Below are 25997 nucleotides of genomic sequence, written 5' to 3'. Positions count from 1 at the left end.
AGCATTGTGGGCCCCACAAAGCTGTCCGGACCCCACAAGTATACTGTATTCCCGGTTTTTGGACCCCACGAATATAGTTAAACAAGAACACACACACACACACACACCTAGATGCTACTGTATATGAGGTAACAGAAGTAAGAGACTGAGAGTGAGCTTTGTGTGAGTGTGTTTAGTATGTCAGGATCTCACCTGTTCTTCTGTGATGAGTCCAGGGTGTGTGTGGGTGTCATTGGTGTAGTGCAGAGGCAGGCTCTGACACAGCTGTCCAAGCAGCATGGCCACTTCCTTCATGCTCCGCCAGCAACATACCAGCACCATCTGGGCTGTCACCCTGTAGCCCTCACCGCCTGGAGCCAACACATACACACACACACAGTGACACACACACACACACACACACACACACACACACACACACACACACACACACAAAGTGACATGGAAAAAGTTTGATCACTTTGTTTTATTACCAAATAATACTAACTTGAACTAAAAGATCTATTTGTTATATTATGTCATGTGAAAGTTAGGTTAAAGCTTTGTTTTCAATGGAAACCAGAAGACGTCCAAAGTCACATCATGTGCCTGCTCATATCCAGACACATGTATTGACCAGAGCCAGTTCATTTTACTTGTCACTGTAAAGTTACAGTAGTTTAGGTAATCATTCCTAAAAGTATTTTATTGTGCATTGTATAAATATACCACACAAAAATGAGGTCAAACACCTCCGCCATCAGGACATCACTAGTATTGCACTCACAAGCATCAATGACTTATTGGTTTTAAAGGGTTTTAATGTCTGGCACTGCAGTGGGTTTTGGTGTGGGGGCAATGGTGACGTATTTTTTTATTTTTTTTATCCGTTTATTATTTAATAACATTTAAACGTACTGTACTTCCCCTGGGAGAGAGAGAGAGAGTCATGTGGACGAGAGAGGGAGCGTGTAAGGTGATCATGAAGCCGATTGCGATTACTGTACAATTCTCTGGTTCATCAGTTAAGTGTATGAACTACACGGCATACTGGATTCTCTACTAACGGTCACAGAGTGACGGCTGTCTCATACAAACAGGTCCAACGCGGGCTGAATGTGCATTGGCGGGTCCGTGTTACACTCATATGTCATCGATCTCGACGATATATATCGCTTCAAACATCAACGATCCGATATCGTCGATACAATGAAAATATCGATGCATATGGCCATTAGGATGTGACTTTATTTTGAAATTCCCACTTTATGTTTATTCTTTTTTTTATTAAAAAGAGTAGTTTGTTTTTAATTGACATGTCTGGTAGAGCTTAGTAATGAGATTGTCAAATCATATTTCAGTTGCTTTTTGTAAATATATATATATGAGTGAATTGAATCAAAATAGTATCGTGGCAGCCTTTGTGATATCAGTAAAGAATCAATATATATCGTATTGTGATCAAATATGTGATTTACACCCCTAGTTATAGCCCATACATACATCTTGTGTATGAAATCGTCGTCACTGCGCTGCATTTTTATAAAATGGGTCACATGCAGTGTTGGGCAAGTTACTTCCAAAATGTAATACATTACAGATTCCTAGTTACTGTCATTTGAGAGTAATTAGTGATATTACAATATTACTGTCTCTGAATTGTAATGCTTTACACTACTTTTGCGTTACGTTTGAGTTATTTTCACCAAAATAAAAGCGGAAGTTTGACTTGGCAGGTAGCTTGTGAATTCCACTACGGGACCAACAAAGTGTCATCTTTATCCACTTTAATACGTCATAATTTATTCATATTATTAATGTGAATCTGCAAAGTAACTAAAGCCATAAAATAAATAGTTAAGTAAAACGTACAACAGCCTACTTGACTCTGAATTGTGGTGGACTAGAAGTAGCCTAATAAGTAGGAGAAAATTAAAATACTCAATTAAAAGCACCTTATAATTGAATCGAAGTAGCCTACGGTATAGTTACTTTCAGCGCTGATATAATGTAATGATATTACGTGTAGCAAGACTAAACATTAATTCCCAACATGTTTGTCTGTCAGTTGCTCGAGCACATTGCTGTCGGCACTGACGGGACACAGGTGTCGTCCGTACCGTCTCTGGTTCTGGTTCTGGTTCTGACCACGGGAACAGTGACGGGACAGCTCGCTTCAACGTAGCGTAAAAAAACTCCTGAAAATAATGTCCATGTCGCAAATGTATCCGTCTCCGCAGTCGTTTCAACCACCGAATCCAGCAACAGGACATAACCCCAGCGCCGAAAATGTTTCGTGGTGTAGGTGAATTCTTAAAAAGACAAACGCCACTAAATGTCGGGTTAAAATGTGTTGTAACTCGCGTTACTGAGATTGTAACGGGTATAATCTTACGAGAAGGAGTAAGAATTTTGGCACAAATTGGGGAAATTAGTGCTAAGGGTTTAAAAGTACCTTGACTGCCTCTGTGAGCTGTGAGTCACAGTCACTGCTGCAGCTCCAACTGTTGACTAATGTTGATAACGGGCCAAATCAGCAGCCAAGCCACAATAACTAACTTCCTGTTGCTTTCAGAACACCAGCATGCAGCTGACTCATACCCTCAAACAGTGTCTTTCCCTTGTGTATCTTACCCCCCCCCCTTCCTTTCTCTCCCATGCCTCACAGTTTGAATACATCTGAACTAGTGAAATATTGGGCTGTAGGGAGTAGTGAGGCATGGCAAGACATTTTTCGGTGTAATGTAATGTAATCTCTAACTCACCTGTGTTCAGTGACGGTGTGTGTGTGGTCTGGGTCTGTGCGTGATCATCTCCTTGGTGCGTGTCCAGCTCTCTGGCACGTGTGAAGAAGTCATTGGTGTCCCTGGGCTGAATCTCCTGCAGGATCCTCTGCAGCCCTGCTGACGTCTCTGTCCAAAACACACACACACACAAAAAGCATGTCATATTAATATTAATATCTCCTCGCAGGCGCTTGTGTAAATGCCCATGACTTTCCCATTAGCTTCTATCAACTAAAAACCTGCAGTAAAATTGTAGAATCTATTTGAGTGTGTTGGTAATTCTCCTGAACTCCTTTCTCTTGTGGTACGCACTTTAAAAGGGATTTAAAAGAACTGATTGTGTTGTGTCTACAGCCTACTCCTTTTTTTGCATCTTGACCGGATATTGTGCATACTCTTTTGCAACAAGCGACCGTTGTCTTAGACTGTTTATGTTGTTTGTATATATTGTTGAAACAATGTGTTTAAGCTGTACTCTTGGCCAGGTCTCTTTTGAAAAAGAGATTTTAATCTCAACGAGAGTTTTTCCTGTTTAAACAGAAAAATACATTCTAATATTTTGGCATGACAATACAATTCAGTATACTGGTAAATGAGTTGTGTTTTCGTCTGCCGATTCCCGAAAGCAGGACTTGAAGGTCCCAGCGTGAACTTCTTCTTTTACCAACATTTTTTTGAAGAAAAAAAAAACCTTGCCCACAGATGGAGCGGAACGGGTACCATTTATAGCAATTTGGGGGCATTGATTATGCTCATGATGAAATGAACTTGGAACACACGTTCAAACAACCTCGCAGAATTAAGTATAAGGTTTAGGATAAGAATAGTAAAGGGCTCTTGCATGAGGCCCACTAAGTGTACTCACCATAAACTGAGAGGCTGAGAAATGTGATTACCTGAGTCTGTATCCATGGGGATGAGTCCTTCTGGGGAGGAACTCTGGACTACAGGGGAGACCACGTCAGACATCCTGTAGCACACAGCAATTAGGTCTGACACCAGACATCTCCACTGCTCAGGCTGGCTCAAAGTCCTAAACACACACACACACACACACACACACACACACACACTAAACAGTAAGTGTATGGCTAAGGTCACGGCTGGATTTGCTCTTCAAATACATGGTGTTGTACTCAGGGAATGAGTAGAGGGCTTGTTTCCGCTGCCAACAGCAAAGCAATAGATCCAAATGAAAGTAGGTTGTTTACGACGTGTATGTGTTGGTGCGAGTCATGAGCTCACTCAGTGTTTAGGTGCTGCAGGACAGCAGTGATGCAGTGGGCTCTGCCATAGAGAGGATAGGAAGCAGCTGCCTGCAAGAGAGATGACTCGGACCTGGACACCTCTAACTGCAGACAGCGCAGCAAGAACTGGACCACTGAGGACAGAAGAGCAATACAATTTTATTTAGTGCCAACACACACACACACACGCATATATGTATTAGGGCTATGCCTCTGGATCTCACCAGCCAGCGTGTTGAGCTCCAAGATGACGGTCTCAGAAGCCTGGGGCGGTGAGGAGGGAGGCTGGAACTCGAGGCCCTGCTCCTGGGCACAGTGCAGCAGAGCCTGGCCCAGGTCTGGCTGCTGGAGCAGCAGGTTGAGGAGGTGGGCTGCTGTGACGCTGTCAAAAGGCTTGGTGCTGGTACTGAGGTCCAGAGCAGCCTGAAGAACACTGCGCATCCTCTCCGGCACCTCACATCATAAACACCAAGGTGAAATCAGTAAAACAACTTGAAAATACTACTATACAGTACAAGTTGATGATTGGGCTTCACCTATCGCACCACTGGAATGTAATTACTACAGTTAGTGCAGTACAACTGGGCTGGGACATACACTACAGACTGAGATACGGATCGAAACAGAGGTTCATTTTATTTTTTTTTAGTCGCAGAGTTGTTACAATAGTTGTTAAACATTTTGAAATAAACATAAAACATACTGAGTGCTATAAAACCAATGTTGGCACAAAACAAAAACTATTTTGACAAAATTAAAAAGATGCCGAATCTTAAAGCTATAGTGCGTAGTTTCTGTGTCCCCCATGAGGAATTCTAAGTAATGACAACAAAACGGTCGGCTGATACAAGCTTTCCGTGATCGCGTATCACCCCCACCCCTCCTCCACGCAGTTGCTAGTAGCCAAGGAGGACACGGAGGATTACAAAAAAGACTCTTCAGAAGCGGTAATTATCTTCACTCGAGTTTCTGCGCGCGAAAGTCACCGGGCGACACAATCTTCTGAACATAGCCATACTGAGAAATACAGAGAGAGTTGTGTGGAGCCGATAGTCTAGATTACTCATTTGGCAACGGCTTGAATGTAACGGACGTTCATTAATATCAAAAAGTTACGCACTAAAGCTTTAAAGGACAATTCCGGTGCAAAATGAACCTAGGGGTTAATAACATATGTTTACCGAGTCAAACGTTCTCTGGGGTATGTTTTCATTGTAATCGAATGCGTCTCTAGCTTTAAACACGCTAACGCAAACCAGTGGTTAGCTGCTAACGCTAGCTTTCGGGGCAGAGGGTAAATCGCTATTTCTATACCACTAACAAGGCTCAAAATAGCAACACACTTCCACGGTAGCATAATGAGGGTCCCTACATGTAAAGTTGGAAATTAGCTTTCATGTTTACATGCGGGCGCCATCTTGGAAAACAGTCATGAGCAGTCGAACGACAAATGCCGTGCGACCAGTAACATAGCTCAAACACAGCGTTCGTGATTCGACTGCTCATGACTGTTTTCCAAGATGGCGCCCTCTTGTAAACATGAACACTACTGTCTTTATAACCAGTCTTTTTAATAAACTGTCTGTCCTTGTTAGTGGTATAAAATAGCGATTTACCCTCTGCCCCGAAAGCTAGCGTAAGCAGCTAACCACTGGTTTGCGTTAGCTTGATTAATGCTAGAGACGCATTCGATTAGCATGAGAACATGTCCCAGAGAACATTCAACTCGGTACACATATGTCATTAACCCCTAGGTTCATTTAGCGCCGGAATTGTCCTTTAAGTATCACATTTCAAGAAATAACAGATAGTGGCTGAGCTTGGTCCTCATATTGACCTGTAGTCCCACAGCTGATGGTGGGAGTTGCCGTAGTAACGTTGAGGCCAGTTGTTTGACTTCCAGGAAGTTGCTGGCAACACAGTAGAGGACATTCTGAGCATGGGCAGAGGTTACAACTTCACTGAGGGCAAACACATCAGGCCCTGGGGAAAACAGAGAGGCAGGGGTGAAGAAACGCTGAGCCAGCTAGAGCATCAGGTTGGCATCAAAGTAAAGAGGCCAGCTAGTAATGGATAGACTGCTGGTTCAGGCATCAAAAGAAAGATGTACAGTATTCCAGAAATGTGCGCTGGTATTACATGAAATGTACCAAACATAATCACAGAGTTGTTCTTGACGAAAGCACTGGATTCCAAACTGCTCTGAGCGAGTCGGATGAAATATGACACTAAGTTTGAAGCTTTTTAGTGAACTTTAGCAACATTTATATTTACTATGACGAGGGAGACCAATTTCAATTGTCTGGTATTGTCGATAAAAAGTGCCTAAAAGTTGCTGTTTGTACGATGTCAGTTAAATGAGCAGTCAATGGCAGTCAAACGACAATAAGACAAACACAATCAGTGATCTCCTGAAGGCAAGTTATACATTGCATTATAATATTTAATAACATTTAAAAAAAAACATATCTGTTATATTGAACTTGCCATAAACCTATAATGTTAGTAGCAGATTTCTTTACACAGCAGTGATGGTTTGTAAAGTCTGGTCAGTCATATATGACTGCTGCTGAAGAACAGTAGGCGTACCAGTGCTGAAGGTGAAGAGCTCACCCAGTAGACACAGCAGGTGGAGGGACATAAGGCATTTAGAGAAGGAAGCTCCAGGAAGCAAAACCTCCAGCAGCCTCACACACAGCCAGCGCAGGAACTCCTACAACACACATAAAAACACGCCTAGTCCTTTAGTTCATTTTTGTAAGACAAAAACACAGGTCTAGCAGGATGTCACATTGTCCAGGCCCAGCTGATGCAGTCCTGTCTGGCAGCCATAAAGACCTCTCTGCAGCTTTCTGTTGTGTTCCATGTGTGTGTGTGGTATGGTATACCTTGTACAGCTGTAGTGTGTGTTGGTCTCTGTCTCTCTGCTCCTGCTCTCTCTCCTGGATCAGTCTCTTCTGCAGCAGCAGAGCGCTGTCCTTCATTCGACAAAGCAGCTGTATAGAAGAGGATTTTAAGCTCCATTAAAGCTACATTGTGTAAGAATTTCTCCCATCTAGCGGTGAAATTGTATATGACAACCAACTGAATATTACTTTCTAGCCCCGCCCATTCCGAGCGCGTTTTAACTCCTACGGTGGCCGAACCCAGAATGAGCTCTTAGTATCTCCATCGTTTACACGCAGCTGTTCTAGCCACTCCAATATTAACTTTGGTCTTGTTGCTTTGCCTGTTGCGTTGTCGTTTCACTCCGCTACATGTCCTCGAGAATGGGTCCGATCCTCCATCTTCAACAGGCTTTCAAATCTGCCGGCAGTCGCGAGAAATCTCCCGGCTGGCATTCGTCACGGTGCCACTGAGTGTAAGAGGGCGAAAGGCGGAGGCATGTCCCTCTTTGGCTAATGTATTTTAAGGATGGAGGCGCAACATGGCGGCCGCCATTCGAGCGGCTCGTATGTATTCTGAATGATTTTGAATGGCAGATTCTACACTTACGGGAATACTTTGATTAGTTGGTGGAAGTAATTACACATGAATGAGCACATATTTGTAAAAGAACAAAGGGGTTTTTGCTAAGAATCAACTCCAAAAAATGACACAATGTAGGTTTAAGTCATAGTTTTGATTTGATCATTAAACTGAGTCATAAATGTCTGGGAGAGGCGGGTGAACCAGCTGCGTCGAGGCCACGAGGGTCGGGAGATTTGTAGTGTGACCGTGTGCCCACAGAGGAAGAATGCCCATGTTGTAAGGAGTGGGACCTGTTGCTGCCCGATTCAGAACGAGACTTGGTAAAGAGTAAAACGTTTAATTTCTCTGTTGGGTCCTTTCCATAATGTAGTCGGACGCTTATAGTAACAATCTAAACTCGACAGTGGCAAAAAACAAGCACTTTTAGTGGACGTACAATTGCCCAGAGCGATGACATTGCAGCCTGTTTTGACACAGCCAGGTTGCAGTTCTCTTGGTCAATACTGGACCAATTTTAAAAAAGGGTTGTTCCAATTAGTCATTGGTCATCAGACACAAAACCATGGGAAGTAGGGTCTGGATTGAAAAACACTGAAGTTACCCTTTAACATCTCAAATTCAGTGAGAAACTAGAATCCATAAAGAAAAAGGCAATGTGAGGTAAACGGCTGACCTTCTTCAGCAGGCTGACTGTCTGCTGTCTGACGCCTGGTGACTGGCTGTTGAGATTAGGCAGCAGGAAGTGGCGGATCAGGTCCATTTCCTGGGAGGACAGCGCTTCAGTGCTGCGGTGGCTCTCGCACACTAACCCCAAAGCATCCAACCTCACCTGGGCGGTAGAATTTGAGGACACATAAATACAATGGAAGTCCAAGATATATGCCAAATTTATGAGAAAGAAAAAAAAATACTTAACAATATTGAAAAGAAAGGATACACACACTCACTTGATCATGTTTGTGTACCAGTGCTTGTTGGAGTAGGGAGAGGGGCACCAGTCCTCCCCACAGACCCTCCTTTGAGGATGGAACAACACCCTGGGCCCTGGCTGCCCGCAAACATGTCATGAGAGCTCCCAGTGCACCCCTGCTGCCTGAAGGACCTAAAGAGAACAGAAAAACAGCATTTATGAAATGGTTCCCCATTTTGTCCCGATTATGTTAAAGAACGCTCCCACTGCAACTGTGGAGAAGACATTCTTTTACAGTATTTCTTGCCACAACAGAATGCTTTGGGAAGTTGAGCGACATTAACGTGCAGCTGATCTATCGTGAGAATAACAAGACGGAAAAAGGGAAAATAGTTGCCGATAAATGGAATGTGATTGTGTTTTTATGTGCAGACAGCGGTGCCTTTACCTGTGCTGCTTGGCGGTGGGTCCTGCAAGGCCTGCACCATGTGTGCCAGACTGGAGGGGCTGCAGCGTAGCAGCTTGGGCAGGAAATAGTCCAGGATGTACGTGGTCTGGTCCAGTCTGGCACGGCACAGCACCTGTAGCAGGGGGGTTACCCACGTCTGGTGCCAACACGCCATCCAGTCCTCTGTGGCCGCCTTGTCCCCTGCACCAGCCTCACTGGCCAGCTGTGCCTTGTGGCTGACAAACAGCCTCTCCAGGAGGTCGCTGGCATAAGGAGCCAGGGTCTGGTCACCCATCAGGCCCAGGAGACATGAGGGCAGCTGGGGTTGGATGTCAAGCAGGTAGCCTGCCCCAAAGAGCTCCACAAGGCAGCCCAAGGAGCCGTACTTCCCCCTCATGTGCCACTCCAGTCCCAGCAAGCTTCGGGAGAGCTCTGCGATGTAAGAGTCCTTGGTTGGGTCGGAGATAGACGGGTTAGTGTGCTGATGGAGGAGGAGGAGGTTGCGAAACAGGGAGCGGGTTTGGTGGCGGACTCCGTCCAGCGGGTGCTCCCAGTGGGAGTAGATGTGCTCCAGCAGTTGTCGCTGTAGCTCCGAGCCGCCGCTGAGGGACTGTTGGAGGCGGGGAGGGCAGGGCAGCCTCTCCCCCTGCAGGCAGTCAAGCGCAGCACTGCTCCACAGGGTCAACACCCGGGCCACCACCATGGCTGTACTGGACTCCTTTATACTACAGCAAGGAAATCAAAACAGGCGTGCTGTTTACACTTTAGAAAGACTGTATTTGGATTTTTTTTCAGAGATGGTTGACACAGATCAACTAGTCACACGTTATATTACTGGTGTCCGTCACTTTCAGCTCTGGCAAGCATATGAGTGCTTTGTTTCAAAAGGACTTTTAGAGTAATTCTAATTGTGACCCTTCTCCTCTGACATACTAGGATAACAATGTAGACTAGTCAGCGCTAAATGGGGATCAGACTACCAGACCTACCTGACATCTAGATCCAGCAGCGTGTTTGGGACCAACAGCAGCAACTCTTCCCACTGGGGCCCTGGGAAAGCGCCCTTCCAGCTCAACATGGCCAGAGCCCCATGACACAGATACAGAGAGACACCCGGCGGGCGACCACTGGTCCACAGTCCCTCACACCTCTGCTTTAGCCACTGAGGAGCGGAGTCCAAACCCTGCGCTGAGCTGCGCAGCAAACCGCACACCTAATACACAAAGACAAGAATGACCAAAACATTTGAAGAGAACCAATACAGGTTTCTGCAAGATGCAATATTTCAGCAGCTTTATACATGCATTGCTATATTTGTTGCATTGCATGTTAAAGGTGCTCTAAGCGATGTTGGGTGAATCCTTGTTGTCGGTTATTGGCTGGAACGCTGGAACACTGTTTGTTATGTTTGGTGGTGCAGGTTGCCGCAGTTTCTTTTTTTTGGTGTTTGTGGATCCTGAGCTGTCTACAGAGATCGCGTTTTTTTTTACAGTGTGTTCAGGGGACAGGCAGCTAGCGGATAGTGAGGAGATGTTTGCTGTATGTGACAAAACATGTTGTAGCCTAAAAAACGCGTGCCATCGGTTAGAGCACCTTTAAAGAAAAACATTTTATTTCCAAGATCATGACTTTACATCATGATCTTGGAAATAAGTCAGTCTCATTCAGAACACTAGTAAATATTCTCAAATGTGTGCGCAACGTGCAGAATTCTTAATCCTCGACTCACCACAGAGGCAACTTCATTTCCACGACCCATGACAGACCTGATCAGTAACACTACAGCCATGCCGGCTGTACTCTGGACTGACTGGACGAACTCCTCTAGAAACAGAGAAAGGAACAGGAGGAGGAAAGAAGTGAGAGGAACGTATGTATACCTACTGTAAGTATTTGTGGTTTCCTATATACACACACGAGCAAAAACGGCCCTCATTTAAAGTTCTGGAGCAATCAGGAGTTTGGAACGTTTATGACTCCCATCTGCCATTGTCAAGCCGCTTAGGACACATTTATTGTTTGTATCATTAAATGACAGTATCATTAAAAAAAATCTTTTGGAAATCCTCATTTTCCTCTGGAAATACTTTTTTTCCTAAATTGACTGGTTGCACGGGATAATGAGTAAAAGACTGAAACATTCAAGACTTCTTTAATGTAATGACATTTCCACTGAATATATAGACATACAAATATGTATATCCACATTTTATTTAAGCATCTTTCAAATACTGTGAACGCTTGAGAACATGTTCTTCTCCCAAAAAGAAGTTCTTTATTTGGACTTTAATACTTCTTCTGAGAATAAGTCAGAAATAATGAGTAAGGACGGGGGTTGATGAATATTTCTGAAATTGAAAAGAAGGCAGATCTACATGTCTACATCCATCAGCTGAGTCTCTGGATATGCCAGGTGTTTCTACATTTTTGAGTCCCGTTGTTTTTTTTTGTTTTTTTACCACCGGTGAGGATGTGTGTGTAGCAGCCCAGGAGGCTGCTCATTGTGTCCTCCAGCTTGCAGTGATTCTGTTCAGCCCGCAGGGCAGCGCTGATGGTCTCCTGGGATCTCTGGATCACCAGCATGGAGGTCTTTACGGCTGCCAGACAGGACTGCATCAGCTGGGCCTGGACAATGTGACGTCCTGCTAGACCACTTGGACAACAGCAGGGGGCGACAGAGACACGTGGATCAACAACGAGCTATATATATTGTCACCGGATTCCCTCCTGTTTCAACAGGTTAACTGGCTGATCAGACTGTAACGCGACAGAGCAAGAAGGCATCAACGAGGCAAATAAAGCTCCAATAGCAGCTGTTTAATAATAGGTACTGTAATGGAAGTGATGTATGCACCAACTTGTGTCATGGCAAGAAGGAGAGAAAATTACTTTCAATGTGTAATACTATGTACAATACTGTAATACTAATGGGGAGATATGGAGAAATATAGAACACAGAATATCCCTCTTTACCTGTTCTGGTGAAGGTATTCATTTAATCCCTTGTGAAGAAAATGCAACACTACATAAAAGGAGAAAAGAGAGTCAACGTAAGATTTTTCTTTAAAAAAAAAAAAACAGAGAGAGGAAAAAAAATGCCTGTTATTTTCAGTAAGTATGCTAAATACTAACCTTCCGGCAGCAGTTTGTGAATGCATCTCTCACCTGAAGAAAAATTATTTTGGAAATGTAGTTATTCTACAAGTCATTTTACAATAGGAGGCAAATGTATCTGATATCTGTTGTGTTTAAAAGTAGAGTAAGTCAGCAGTAAGAGCAAAGGCAATCACCCACTCACCGAGGGGGAAGCCATCCAGACAGGCAGAGATGGTGTCGACGAGGCGTGGATACTGGTCTGTAGTTGGGTTGGACAGACAGTCGGACAAACAGGCAGACAAACTGCTTACAGCATGCTCTTGTAGCCAAGCTGGTACTGAACCCAAGGCACTGAGGAAAGCAACAGAGAGGCATGTTATTGATCAGGGGCCATATTCACAAGACATCCTCAGGCTAAAATTAACTCTTAGGAAGTAAGTTTAGGGGCCCTCTTTTAACGATCTAAGCCCACGGCGTGAAGCGCATGGAGCAGGTGCGTTTAGGGCGTGTCCAAATCCACTTTTGCTAGTTTGACGGCGGAAAAAAGGGTCCGTGCGCCGGGCGCATGGTTCAAAAGGGTTGTACTTCGGGTCTTCATTAATTCATAGGTGTGTTTTGGGCGTAACATGCAATAAACCAATCAGAGTGTCATCACCATTCCCTTTAAAAGCCAGGCGCGTTTGGACCTTGGCGCGTTGCTGTTATGATGGCGGATTTGTCATATTTTTATTTGTAATCTTTTGCATGTGTGTGTGCTGCTGCGCTTCCCTGTGTGTGTGTGTGTAACAAGCATATTGTGCATGCGCTGTGCATGAGCCTAGGCACATTTTACTAATTTGCTGTTAAATTACCAATGAAATGCTGCGTTATTGACTTTAGACCAGGTTTTTGTTGGTCAATGGCGCAATCACTTCCCGCTGCCTCAAGATAGCAATACGCCCAGAATGCACCTGAACACACCTCCCTGTAAGACCAGCACGCACATGGGCACAAAGATGGGCGCAGGTGCATTTGCTATTTAAAGTACGCGGGCGCTGGATGGGAAATTGACAACTGCGTCGGTCTTAAACTAGCAAAGACACTTGCGTTGGGCTTTGCGCTGCGCCGGGTGCAAGATAGGGCCATAGGACTCCTACGTTTTTGGTTTGAGAGTAATTCAAAGATGATGGGTTAGGGTTAGCATTAACAGCACTAACAGTTTGCACATGTTAATGCTACTTGGACATTGATATGGAATTTGCATTGCTGCTAGGATGAGGATTTACATTAAAAGATTTGCGATTTCAATCACAGAAGGAACAATTCTTGCGGTTTGCCATTTGAAAGCATTATAAAATCTGGGATGTAAACCTGGTTGCCTCACTAGCAAGTAGCCACTGAAATCACCTTATAGTCTCCATACTGTTTACTTGAACGGATGTGTTTCAATCTAAGAATCCTAAAACGTAGCGATGTACCTGGCAATGGCTCGTCGTAGGGGGTTCTTGGCCTGCAGGGAGGTGTAGACCAGAGACAGGGTGTACAGACAGGCCTGTAGAAGAGCTCCATCAGGCTCCTCTTCACTCAGTGCCTCCAGCTGGGACCCTGCCTGATGCAGTATGTACACAATGGTCATTTACTGTATGTTAGTAGCACGCCATCAGTCCATCGACATAGTTTTTTTTTAAATAATTAAAACATAATACATATCATAGTAGAAACACACTTACCTTTTTTGTCTATAAAGTCAACATAATCCTTGCATTTTTGAAGATGACATGATGGTACTTTTATTATATTTCACAAAACCAACCTTTTTAACCAGCTGGATCTGCTGCACCGGCTCTGTCAGCTCCAAGCAGGACTGCAGGGTCTGGGCAACCTGCCTGACTCCATCCTCTCCTCCATCCACAGAGAGGGATGCTAGAAAAGATCATGCATTGCTCAACATTAAAAACTGTGACGACATATATAATGTACTAGTGGAGTGTGTGGCGTGCACACATCTTAGCATGTAATCTTTATTGGGTGCACCAACAGAATTAATTACACGTCTTTGTTTTTATTAACCATAGTTAGTTTGCTCATTGGTAGTTTGGTCTCATTACCTATCAGCTTGTGTAGGTTCTCCTCATCCAAAACCACAGCCTCTACTTTAGCTGTCTTCTTCTTCACCACCATGACTGTCCTGTATGAGGAACAAACACTGTTATTGTTTGGGTATATATCTAAAACAATAATTCATATTTACATAAATCTGCAACATGGCTTGGTTGTAGAGAATACAAATCTCTAACACACACACAATTGAGCAGCACTTTAATAGTCCCTTTGGATAAATGAATAACGTAAATTAGCAGGGGTTTTTTGTACATGTCACATCTGAACTCTGTCTGTCTGTCTGTCTGTCTGTCTGTCTGTCTGTCACACACACACACACACACACACACGCACTGCACGCACCACGCACGCACGCACACGCACGCACACACACACACACACACACACACACACACACACACACACACACACACACACACACACACACACACACACACACACACACACACACACACACAGTTACTGCATATTTAGCTTTACCTTGGCTAAAAGTAACGTCAACGTTACTGCTGCTAGGACTAATGTTAGCCACAAATTGCTAACTGTCTCTGTCTGGCACTCACTCTACGTCTGAAATTCAAAAGCGAGACATAAATAGCAAACACTGACACAATAAAACAACGAAACGCTCACAAAGAGCAGCTAAATAAGTGTAACGTTAAATATAAGTAGCTAGCATTCACCTCAATTCAGCATGAGGTTTACTTGGAGCTGCTCTTCTTCAGCTGGAGGCTGAAATGTATGTCAAGCTAGAGGATGAAACGCTTTTACTTCCTGTAATTATTTTTCAGAATAAAACATAATTTAAACACCATGCCCAATAACTAAATAGAATGCTGTGTACATCTAGTTTTTGTGAATATTTATATTCTTTATTTAATTATACATTTACTAATACATTATTGTTTTCAAATTTGTGTTTGGAAATACTTCTACAGACTTAATTGTTATGAAACTTTGAATTTGAAGCCACACTTATTTGGCTTTCTGTATTGCTCTCGCAAGCTTGACACACCCACTACGGTCCATGCCGCACATGTGAGACGTCACTTCCGACAAATTGTTACAGACAGACCGCCCTCAGAAGCTGCCCTTTCCATAAAATAGCGCTCCGGCTTCTTATTGGCGGACAACACTCGTCAATCAAACACAGACTTCGTGGTTCTGCAGCGTAGGGAAACGCCTTCTAAATGTGTGATTGGACGTGTTGTGCGAAACCACACCCTCTAAATCTAACCCTGCTCCAACTTTTTGCCTTTGAGCTGAAATGAAATCCTTGGGCACGAGAGAAATTCACCGTTTTACTCATGAATTAGGACTTTCTCCACAGGAATAACAAGAAATGTTTAGACGCTGGAGTCGACATGGCGTGAAATCCCTCGTATAGTTTCTATCCATCAAATATTGAAAGGGTAAGTCGAGAAACTTCGGAGAAAATTGCAGTGTTTTAATTAAATAGGAAACGGCGGAAAGTCTATGTTTTAGCTTAAGGTATGTTTAGAGAATGGTACAAACTGTGTTTTTCATTCACTTGTGAGATACATTAGCACTGCACCTTTGCCCTGTTTCTCAGTTGGCCGCTTTTTGGTGATGCGAAATAGACGGTTGTTAGTTGAGGACACTCATGAATGTGAATACAGTAGTCTCTACTGTTTGCCATTACTCATTTATTCACTGTTGAGGCAAAACAAGGTGATGCTAGTTGTGTCTTTTGCTAGCTGGTGTTATATTCAGAGTCATATCCTAAACTTTAGACACCAAAATATACTCTCTTTTTTTTTTTTTTTTGTAAATTAAATGTCAAAATATTATTGTGATATCACAGGAAACAAAAACACATCAGCTCTAAAGCGTAATAGTGTCTGTAAATTCAATTTATAATGCCACAAGCTATTTAAAGTTAAATCTTTTGCCTCAGAGTGGCTTATTGTTGACTGTTTGAAGTCTCTGTATTAATCCTGAAAGAATCCTTGAATTGTTTATTAAATTAATAATTATAAATAATAATAATAATAATAATAATAATAATATATTACCTTAATGTTAGGGCACTTTGCTTTGTTTTTCATCACAGTAATGGCTTTTTTATTTTTTTTAAGATTATTCTTTTGGGCATTTTTAGGTCTTTAATTCCATAGGACAGATGTAGACATGAAAGGGGAGAGAGGGGGGGTATAACCATGCAGCAAAGGGCCGCAGGCTGGAGTCAAACCTCCGGCCACTGCGTCGAGGAGTACACCTCTATATATGTGCGCCTGTTCTACCAACTGAGCTAACCTGGCCGCAGTAATGGCTTTTAATGGCTCACTGCATCACTGATCCAGACCAAAATCACAGGGAAGCACTCAGACAGCAAATTCTGGTCCGCTGTCTCTTTACACCGACTTTACTCAACAGGAAGTGGCGCAGAGAGAAAGAGACAAAAAGAAACTCTGGGTTCATAAGGTTTAATTGGCTTTAATGTTTTCCACCAACCACATCCTTTCATCATCACTGTGGAATGATGCTTGGAGAAAAAAATGTAGTATAGTTTTCCATAGAAAATGGACTAATATTCTCATAGGATCTTATTCAATTCTACAAAACATGTACTTACAAGGACATTTGAGTAAATCAACTTCTCAAAAGCCCAACTGAATCGTACTGTTGCAGCACAACCACGAGACATGGAAATACTCTCCATTAGGTAGCCATGACAAAGGCACTTTAAGTTGCATAGTAAGAATATGAGACTAACTAAAGTATGAAGGTGAAGGTGAGAGAGGGCGTTCAGTATACTCGCTATTCCCGACCTGACGTCATGGGAGCGCCGTAACTATTTATATTTGCGCGTGGTGGTCGTGACACTAGTTGCAGTCTTCTAGACTAGAAGAAGAAGGAAAAGGTAAACAACGGCAGAACCGGCAGCAGCATTGACGTCAATGTTTCAATATGATTCGATGACCTACTTCGTCGGATCAAGCCTTTCATTCACCATAAAAGAACTCATCTTAGCCCATTGAGTTTACACGAGAGACTTGCAGTCACTCTGAGAGTCCCGGCATCCGGTTACCCTCGAGCTCGTCCATGCTTCCTGTTTCCGCTTTGTCGTGCGCCGCTGAAAAAAACAGAGTGGTGGACCTCTGGCTCACTTTAAATCCTGGCGCGACAGCGAGATCTACGTTATTTTGCCATCACATTGGCGCGCGACAGGTCGGGAACGGCGACTGTAAAGAGGCCTTTACAGAGAACTTACAATAAAACCTAATTAGTCTTGTCAGTGCAAATTACAGCAGTAACAGTTTACATGATACTGGGTATTTTAAAGTTGGTTGACAAAATATCTTAATACCTTTTGTAACAAAAAGTAATAAAAAAAAAATGGATATGGATTTTGAAATGGATATGTATACAGTAATGTAAGAAATATGATATCATTTCATTGAACTCATTGACTCGTATGCATGGTTTATTCATCTTTTATGTTGTTTTGTTGGGTGGGATGAGAGCTCTTTTTTTTCCTTTGCCTCCCTCAGTGTTTACCACAGCAAACAGGCAACAGAAATAAGTCTGTGGAAAGTAGTTTATGGCCTTCCTCCACACACACATGTGTGCAGCGAGTCTCTTTGTAAGGAGGCCAGGCTGGTAATGAGAGGTTATTACTTGGAAGAGAAACCCAGGCTTTCTATCTTCCTGCTGCTCTCCTCCATCAGAGATGCTCATCTGTCTCTCTCATCTCTCTCTGCATGAACCGCCTGTTTTCCAACGATAGCGCTGGAAAACATGATGCAAGTCCGGCCCAGGCAGGGTGTCGAGGTGTTTTTGGAGCAACACTGGTGTTTTTTTCTGTTTGGCTAAGCTAAGTGATACGCCCGCTATACCTACACTGTTCCAGCTGGGCTCGACCCTGGAATATTTCAGGTGCTGGCTGGTGGCAAAACATCTGCACAACAAACCCTCTGTCTGTGTCTAGATATGTATTTGGGTTAGAGAGATGTGGTATATTGGTTTGCAAGTATATAAGATTAAAAATTCATATACTGGTCCAGTGTCTGTTTTCCATTTCATGATGAATATGATAAAGTTGGATTGGATTTTTGTATTTAAAGGTCCCATGGCATGAACATTTCACTTTATGAGGTTTTTTAACCTTAATATGAGTTCCCCCAGCCAGCAATATGCGATATGCGATAAGGTTGTTGAATATCGCAATAATGATATTTCTTGCAATATATAAACAGATATTAAAGTGTACATTATTCTGCTAAAATACAACAAATTGCTTGTTGAATTTAAAACAAACAAAAGGAAATCATGTCCAACATTATTTTATTGAACAAATTTAACATTGAATTGAATATAAAAGGAAAATGAAAATTGAGCGGAAGTACGTAGGAGGGCAGAGCCAGGCTATATAAAAGGCTCTACTAAAAAGTAATGACAGTTTCTTTTTAAACTGTAATTTTCTACTGATATTTTCTTTCAACTAACAAAAAAAAATCTCTGCGTGTCTTTCGCGATATGTCGCAGCCTTTCGCGATGTGTACATTGCGCCAGTTGATATTGCGATATTACGATGAAAAAACGATATATGGTGCAGCCCTACTGCTAAACTACATCACTTTACTCAAATGCAGCCTTCAAAACCAGGAAAAGACAACACTTAATATATTACGATTTTGCGATATCCAAAATCTAAGACGATATCTAGTCTCATATCACGATATCGATATAATACACTTAACCCCTAGTTGCTCCAGAGGCGTGGGACCTCTGACATATATAGCAATGGTAAGTTGCTTTGGATAAAAGCGTCAGCTAAATGACATGTAATGTAATGTCCATGTATTGCTCAGCCCTAGGGGAGGCGCGCAGAAACAGCTGTTTACACCGGTTTGCAGCTCTTTTTCTCGTCGTCGAGAGGGGTAGAGGGGGTGTCGCGAACACCAACCTCATTATTCTGGGGGGGTCACGACTCTAAAAGGTTGAGAACCACTGGTCTACATACTCTTGGTCTCTCACTGCTCTGTGGATGTCTGTGTGTGTCTTTTCCAGAGGGTTGGGCGCTATGGCGGAGGGGGAGGAGGCCATGAGCCAGGAGGACTGGAAGGAGAAGTGTATGGTCCTGGAGGCCCTGCTCATGAAGTTCAGAGTGCAGATCATCAAGATTCGAGAACTCACCGCTGACAAGGTTGGTTCAAATACTCTTCCTCCTGTAAATCTGTTGTGGCCAAACGGTTTGAAAGCAGTAGTGTAGTCTACATGATACGCAGGTATACGCAGTATACCCACTAAGACAGCTCCAGGATTTCCATATACCCACTTAAAAATGCCCAGTGACCCACAACAACATACTTTCCATTATATTTGTGATATATTTTGAATTGTCATCTGTGTTTTTCTTCGTCACATAGACTAAATAAAGGTATTCCCACCGTAAATTGGTGCATAAAAGTGTATCCGAATACAGGAAATGAAGTCGTTGATGCTCAAAACTTCCCTGGGGGAGGACACCCAGACCCCCAACTATGATATGGTCCCCCACTCCCCCAAAGGCAGATTATGGCCAATATACAATACAGTATACCCACTACAATACATTAGACTACACCACTGTTTTGAAAGAAAGCAGTTTATGTTTTCAGTTTGAGTCTTGTCTATGTAAGTGAGGGAAAGTGTACTGTACACAGGTGGGAGGTCTTTACAACAGTTAGTGTATATACAGAACGGGTGCTCTCCATTAAGCTTCCCTTACTTGCGTCTCTCTTCCCGCACGAGAGAGATATGAGGAGAAGATGTGAGCATGGAGGAATTGTGTTTAGCAAATGGGACATCATCGCTCACTCCAGCATCATGTTGAAGAGATGGATATCACTCATGGTGCACAGCATCTCAACTGTCCTTCAATGTGTGGTTTAATAACCGTTTTAAAGACACCTGATGACTGCTGCTCCAATATTGATTATAGATCTACTGCTGGTCAGCGTGTCACGGAATGTGACTGATAGAAGTAACACCAACAGACAATAAAAATGTGTTTCCTGACAAAACAGAACAGAACAGACGGGAAGGAGAAAACAGATATAAAAGTTCCTAAATAAAATCTCGGTTGGAGCGCGGATGAGCTCACTTTTGCCTGAATGAGCCAAGATGCACTTGAAACAGAATATTGAAGAAGAAAATATAATACTGGGGGCCACCTCTAGCTCACCCAGTAAGAGCGTGCGCCCCATGCTGGCTGAGTCCTTTGCAGCGGCCCGGGTTCGAGTCCAACCTGTGGCCCTTTGCTGCGTTCCATCCCCCATCTCTCTCTCCCACCTTTCCTGTCTTTCCACTGTCACTATCAAATAAAGGGCAAAGCCCCAAAAAAATCATCTTTATATATATATATATATATATATATATATATATATATATATATATATATATAATACTGATATAGAAAAAGTGCACAAAAAAGTGTTTTTATGATGATCATCTGATCCTTTTTATTATTTGACTGAACACGGAATAACATTGGAGCTGCTGGTGGTGCTGCTATTCATGTTTCCATGGGGCGTTTGCGTACAGTATTACGGTCATGTAATAGTATTCATTTTACAGCAATACTGTTTCCACGACAGCCCGGCCTATATCATGTGTTGATGCGTGACAAGGTTTTGAATGAGCTGGACTAAATGAAAACTAGAAGGGCTTTGGGTGTCAAAGATTAAGCCTCAGAATCATTGTTACTGAATATGGAAACAAAAACAAGTCATGTTCTACAGTAGGTCTAAGTTTGTCAGGAATGAACAGAAGAACAGGGTGCTTACAGTAGCATGATATTCTATTGTGAGAGTGCCAGCCTACAGAAACTCCAACTTTGGCCCCATTGTTTGATAAAAATAGCACCGCACCAAATACAATGTCATAATGTAAAAAGCGTCAACATGTTGTCCTCATGAGTACAGGATGACATCCACTCTCGAAAAAGAGAGTTGTGGTGTGTCTGGTGGGTACAGAGATGGCCGCCACTGGGCCGGCCCAAACTGTTCAGTGGCCTAGATATGAAGCTGCTCTCCAGGGAGGCTGATTAGAGCTCTAATGTAAACAGCAGTCTGACCACATGGCTCTGCCACGCACTGCATGATGGGATTGACCCAGCTCCAGTCAATTACAGAGTCAGTAAGTAAGCTCAGCTGGACAGCAAAACAAACTACCGGAGAGACATGGAAGAAAGAGTGGCTTTGGTGGGTTTTTTTTGCAGCCCACGTAGCACATGTGAAAGTCTCTGCTGCGTATTTTTGTCCTATCCATCCTGTTTGACAGGTTTGAATTTAACTATGTTTAAGGATTTTTTTCCACTCAACATCATAAAACACACCATTAAACTCAGAATAACACACAGTGTGTTTTCTGCGCAGCTATAATTCACCCCAACTTCTCCAGTTTACTTGCTTTCCTTAAGTGGCGTTGACTGTTAGTAGTACTAAAGTAGTAGCAGTTCAGAGCTTAGTTGCCTTGTCTGCATGTGTGTCAGTTTCAATTCCAAGTAGTCTCATGTTAGTTTGGCTTTTTTAATTAATCTGGGCTCACCACCTCATAGCCCTTAGCCTGTATTAAAACTGTTTTTCTCAGCACACTGTGAGTTTGGGGTAAATCCGATGAATAGCAGTAATCCCTTCCTTTTACCACATACAGAAGATCACTGGTTTAGTTCCCGTGGATCCAGAGTTCAACCAGAGTTCAACAGTTTTTCTTAATTCTTTTATTTATGTATATATCAATTCCATTTCATTAATTAAAAAAAGATACAAAGATTCAGTGAACCTGGCAGATGTTTATTTGGGTAGTATGAAAAAGCCAGTAAACCCAAACTTGTTGTGTCATATCCATCACATCAGAGATGAATGAAACGGAGTAGCCAATATCAGACTTTTACAGTAATAAAAGGACAAAATCTGACTTATTTTGCCAATTCATGCAGTTATAGGGATCAGAAACTAACTTTGAATCTGCTTTTTAATCAGTATGCGGTATGCAGACTACATTGGATTGTGATATTTTTTCTGCAGCTATCAGAATTAACATGCAGTCATTTTAGGTTTGTTGTAGAATGACCCATCTCTTTGTGCTGCCCGACCTGCTGATGCTATGATATGAGCTCATCATGCTAACATGCAGACCCCTGCTGATGTTTTTTCTTTCTCTACTGTGGCTCCCACCGCCTCAGCCAGAGCTTGTTGTTTTAAAGCTGTGCGGGGGCGCATGTACGTCACTACAAAATCCCCCTTGTATCTCACTGTGGAGGTAGTAGGCTTATAAAAGGGTTAAAGAGTCAAACTCTACAAACTGTAGGTTCGTGTCCATTCATTGATGCAATTGCAACGTTCTGGGTTGTTCTGTGCTACTGAAATGAGATTTAATAAAATGAGACTAAATGACTTGTTGAGATGGATATTGTTTGTAGTGACAGCACACTTCAACAACATGTTTGGTTTTTACATTTCTATATTATCAAAATGTGAATGGTTGTTATTAGAAATCAGGCTGCAAAATTAACTTTTTGTCCACTGGAAAATGGCTAGTGAATGTTCACATTTGACCAGCCACTTAATAGAAACGTTGTGGGGGGGGCTGGCTTGCATATTTTGCTAGTGTTTGGCTGGTGGATGGTGCTAATTTTGTACCCTGTTGGAAATTACTTTGAACCGCTAATTGTAGTATTACAGTAACTAACATGAATCAGGGTAGACTTGGAAAACTGCTGAAGTCCTAGAAAGCCTGTGCAAGCAGATGGAGGGGGAATGAGAAGGAGAAAAAGATGGAGAGAAAAAAAAAAAACGAAGCCTTGTGTAAAGATTGAGCTGCCCAGGGGAGGAAATGCCCAGTTTATTAAATAGTATGCGTGTGTGTGTGTGTGTGTGTGTGTGTGTGTGTGTGTGTGTGTGTGTGTTGTACAAGAAGTGAGTTTGCATGTTGAAGCAGTCCGTTATTCTGTGTGTGCACGTGTATGTAAGAAGGTCAAGTCCAATTCATTTATGAACGTTTTTTTAACATATATTTTGCACAAAAGTGACTTGCGTTGCTTGCGTGGGTGCAGCTATTTGGGAGGGACGTTAGTTTTGGCCTTCAGGGCCTCCAGCTGTAACAGTAGACTACACATCTTATGGTCTTATGGAGACAAAGAGGCCATGTGTGTTACATTCTCTCTCAGCCTCCCCCTTCAAACTAACACACTCGCTGGTCATTTTTATTCTATCTCTCCGCCTGTGTGTCTCTGAGAAGAATTGTGAACCTCATCCCTATAAAGAAGGAATCAGCATTTTGAATTCAGTGAAATGCAAATGATGAATGAATAGACTCCAATAGACTCCGTGCTGAAAACGTAACCTCTGAAATCGGAAATAAATATATAGTTTCATATTTTAAAGGCTAAATCATTTTCTAAAACAGCTGGGCACTGTAGTTTTCAGTAAACGTTACTCCTAAAGAAGGAAGTAGTTCATTGGTTAGGGACTATTTCCAGCTGCGGATGAATACACATTTGATGCTCTTGGGAGTTTTTACAGCAGCAGAATGTTGTATGTGGGATTGCCTCAAAATAAAGAACAATACAGTTCATATAAATAATGATGGAACATATCACCTAGTTCAGGGATGTGGCTGATAATTTGCTTTTAATAGTGTTTGGACAACAATGGAGTTCTATGGCCCAGAGGAATAAGATGTACTCTAAATCAGGCTTTAAACATACGGTACATAAATACTTAATATCAGCAGCATCAATTAATTGTTGGTTTTGATCTTTTCATGTGATTTGGTGATATTAAGTGCAATTTAGAATATTTCCTGACCTATCCTACACCCATAAGAATACACACACATACAGCATATCCATACTGTACATACAGTAGACACAGACCAAAACCACAATGGGTGGAGTGGCATATTCTGGTTTGGGCTTTAGAACGAGAATTTAGAACGAAGCAAAACATCCTCCTATGTGGTAGGTGAGGTATATTAGCCACGTGGACCAATGTCATATCATATGTACATTATAGAAATATATATACTTGCCCTCACATAGACGTATATGCTTGTCGTGTGAGAAAGGAGTCTTGTTTTTGAGGTGAGTTTATCCTTCTGTTTGTCCCCAGTTTTCATTATATTGGACCTATTTGACAATTAACACATTTGAACTATAGTTTTAGAGTGTTAGTGAGCATATTTGCCTGAGAATAAGTCCCAACTGTAACTATGTTGGCTGAACCTATTTGGTATTAAACCTGCAGGTCAGCACTGTGAGTTGTAGCTTCTACAGAAAGAGGCTTTGTGAGCTGGCTGCCTGGCTGTGGATGGAGCGATGGGGGGGGTGGTCACAAAGTGTCAGTTGTGGAATTCTAGGAATGGAAGTTGAGTTGGAGTTTGGTTCTGAAGAGGGAATTGATTGCGGAGGTGATAGAGCGTTGTTCAGAAGTTGTGGAGGCTGAGGCAGAGGGTCACGTGTGTGTTTGTCACACACATGTGTTTTGTTTTGCCTGGACACAGTGAAGCAGCAGGAGTACTCATATTGTTTGTGAGTACATTTGGGGCTGTAACTCTTGAAATAGACATAGATAATGAAAACCTTAACCTGCCATTGGTCATCCCAACAGGATATGACACACACATACACACACACACACACACCCAGGCTGATAATTGATCTTATATATAACATACAGAATGAGGAAAACATACGCACTTACATGCATGGTCTGATACACAGGAGAATATCATCATCATCAGACATGTGTTTATGGGTTTTTATATGTTGTTATGTCTGGTGTGTGTGCAAGATTGGGTGAGTGTGTGTCCTCTCCAGCTCTAGCGTCTACAGTATACATCCCCTGTAATTAACATGCTGTTCTCTGCCAGATGCTATATCTGTTATTGAGAGAGGCACATATGGTTTGTCGTTTGTGGTACAGCAAAGGATCTATATAGAGTGTGTGTGTGTGTGTGTGTGTGTGTGTGTGTGTGTGTGTGTGTGTGTGTGTGAGAGAGAGAGATGTCTTTTTCATGTCTGCTTTTGATCAGAACAAGTAGGTTAAGTGAAAAGTGATCTGTGAGTGTTTCTGTCGTTTGTATGATCAAAATAACTACAGAAATAGATCAAGAGAATTCACATAACGAAGTCATGTATCTATGTGATTATCTCTGTCAGGTGTAAGCCTGGAGGGGATAATGTGTGTGTGTGTGTGTGTGTGTGTGTGTGTGTGTGTGTGTGTGTGTGTGTGTGTGTGTGTGTGTGTGTGTGTGTGTGCGTATCTGTCTGTCTGCATCTAATCTCCAATACTAGACCCATCAGCCTTATTTTTGTGCACATTTATGACTGTGCTGTATGCTTAATTCATACCGACGGTGACTTTTGTCTCACTCACTACTCATAACTGCTACAGTAGCAAAAGGTAGGATGGGCCAGGCTAAAAACAAGTCTTGTCACTGCCCGATCCTTACCAAAAAGCAAGCCTTACCTAGTCTGTTGAAGGCCACATTTTGGCCTTTTGTGTGGCTTATTTTATGGCTCAAAAACTGACATAGAAAGGTTTCGTCTCATTTTGAACTGGTGCATCCGCAGATTAATTCCATACCCAATATGTTATGATCCACTAAAGTTAGGCACGATACGAGATAAATGAATCCCTTTTTTTGTTATCTTTGCCACTATCTTGACCGTACAGCTGCTATGGGAGCTGGGATGTGCAAGCAGGGAGCGAGTTGGGGGGGGTTTAGGAGCGGATAGGACAGTGGCATGAAGCGCCGCACGTCCATGAGCGCTGGCACGCGCCTAGATGCGCCGTGTGGGAGTTGTACAAAGAAAATAGGGGCAGCAGTGTATTTTGTCATTACAGATCCGGGAAGGACAATTTTACAGTTTTTTAAATGTTTTATTAGTGTGCATTGTCCCTGCTCAATAAACCTGAAATAAAGAAAATGAATCAACTGAGTGAGATTCA

At 42.6% G+C, this 25997-nt stretch overlaps 2 protein-coding genes across 6 annotated transcripts in view; one reads left to right on the top strand and one right to left on the bottom strand.

The window, feature by feature from the left end:
• The window catches only part of thada (THADA armadillo repeat containing), a 115078-nt gene extending 100281 nt beyond the window's left edge, over nt 1–14797 (bottom strand). For 3 of the 5 annotated variants that reach the window (XM_078272792.1, XM_078272794.1, XM_078272797.1), the window contains exons 1-21: nt 14721–14797; nt 14025–14104; nt 13730–13839; nt 13395–13525; nt 12140–12288; nt 11974–12006; nt 11815–11863; nt 11301–11494; nt 10571–10665; nt 9831–10054; nt 8842–9566; nt 8431–8585; nt 8157–8312; nt 6901–7008; nt 6602–6725; nt 5850–5995; nt 4237–4465; nt 4011–4146; nt 3662–3798; nt 2745–2891; nt 193–350 (exon numbers count right to left, since the gene is read on the bottom strand). In XM_078272792.1, coding sequence (XP_078128918.1) covers nt 193–350; nt 2745–2891; nt 3662–3798; nt 4011–4146; nt 4237–4465; nt 5850–5995; nt 6602–6725; nt 6901–7008; nt 8157–8312; nt 8431–8585; nt 8842–9566; nt 9831–10054; nt 10571–10665; nt 11301–11494; nt 11815–11863; nt 11974–12006; nt 12140–12288; nt 13395–13525; nt 13730–13839; nt 14025–14097 — 3279 coding nt within the window. In that variant the 5' untranslated portion in view covers nt 14098–14104; nt 14721–14797. Of the gene's footprint in view, nt 1–192; nt 351–2744; nt 2892–3661; nt 3799–4010; nt 4147–4236; nt 4466–5849; nt 5996–6601; nt 6726–6900; nt 7009–8156; nt 8313–8430; nt 8586–8841; nt 9567–9830; nt 10055–10570; nt 10666–11300; nt 11495–11814; nt 11864–11973; nt 12007–12139; nt 12289–13394; nt 13526–13729; nt 13840–14024; nt 14105–14517; nt 14600–14720 lie in introns of those variants that run through there. The other 2 variants (XM_078272796.1, XM_078272793.1) reach the window with 2 other exon arrangements.
• A 469-nt stretch (nt 14798–15266) lies between these two features.
• plekhh2 (pleckstrin homology domain containing, family H (with MyTH4 domain) member 2) overlaps nt 15267–25997 on the top strand; it is a 48246-nt gene continuing 37515 nt past the window's right edge. The window contains 2 exon segments of the mRNA XM_078273777.1: nt 15267–15449; nt 19072–19207. Coding sequence (XP_078129903.1) covers nt 19085–19207 — 123 coding nt within the window. The 5' untranslated portion in view covers nt 15267–15449; nt 19072–19084.

This window comes from Sander vitreus, chromosome 17 (assembly GCF_031162955.1).
Source record: "Sander vitreus isolate 19-12246 chromosome 17, sanVit1, whole genome shotgun sequence".
Classification (NCBI taxonomy): Eukaryota; Metazoa; Chordata; class Actinopteri; order Perciformes; family Percidae; genus Sander; species Sander vitreus.
This window is presented reverse-complemented; position numbering and strand designations above follow the sequence as displayed.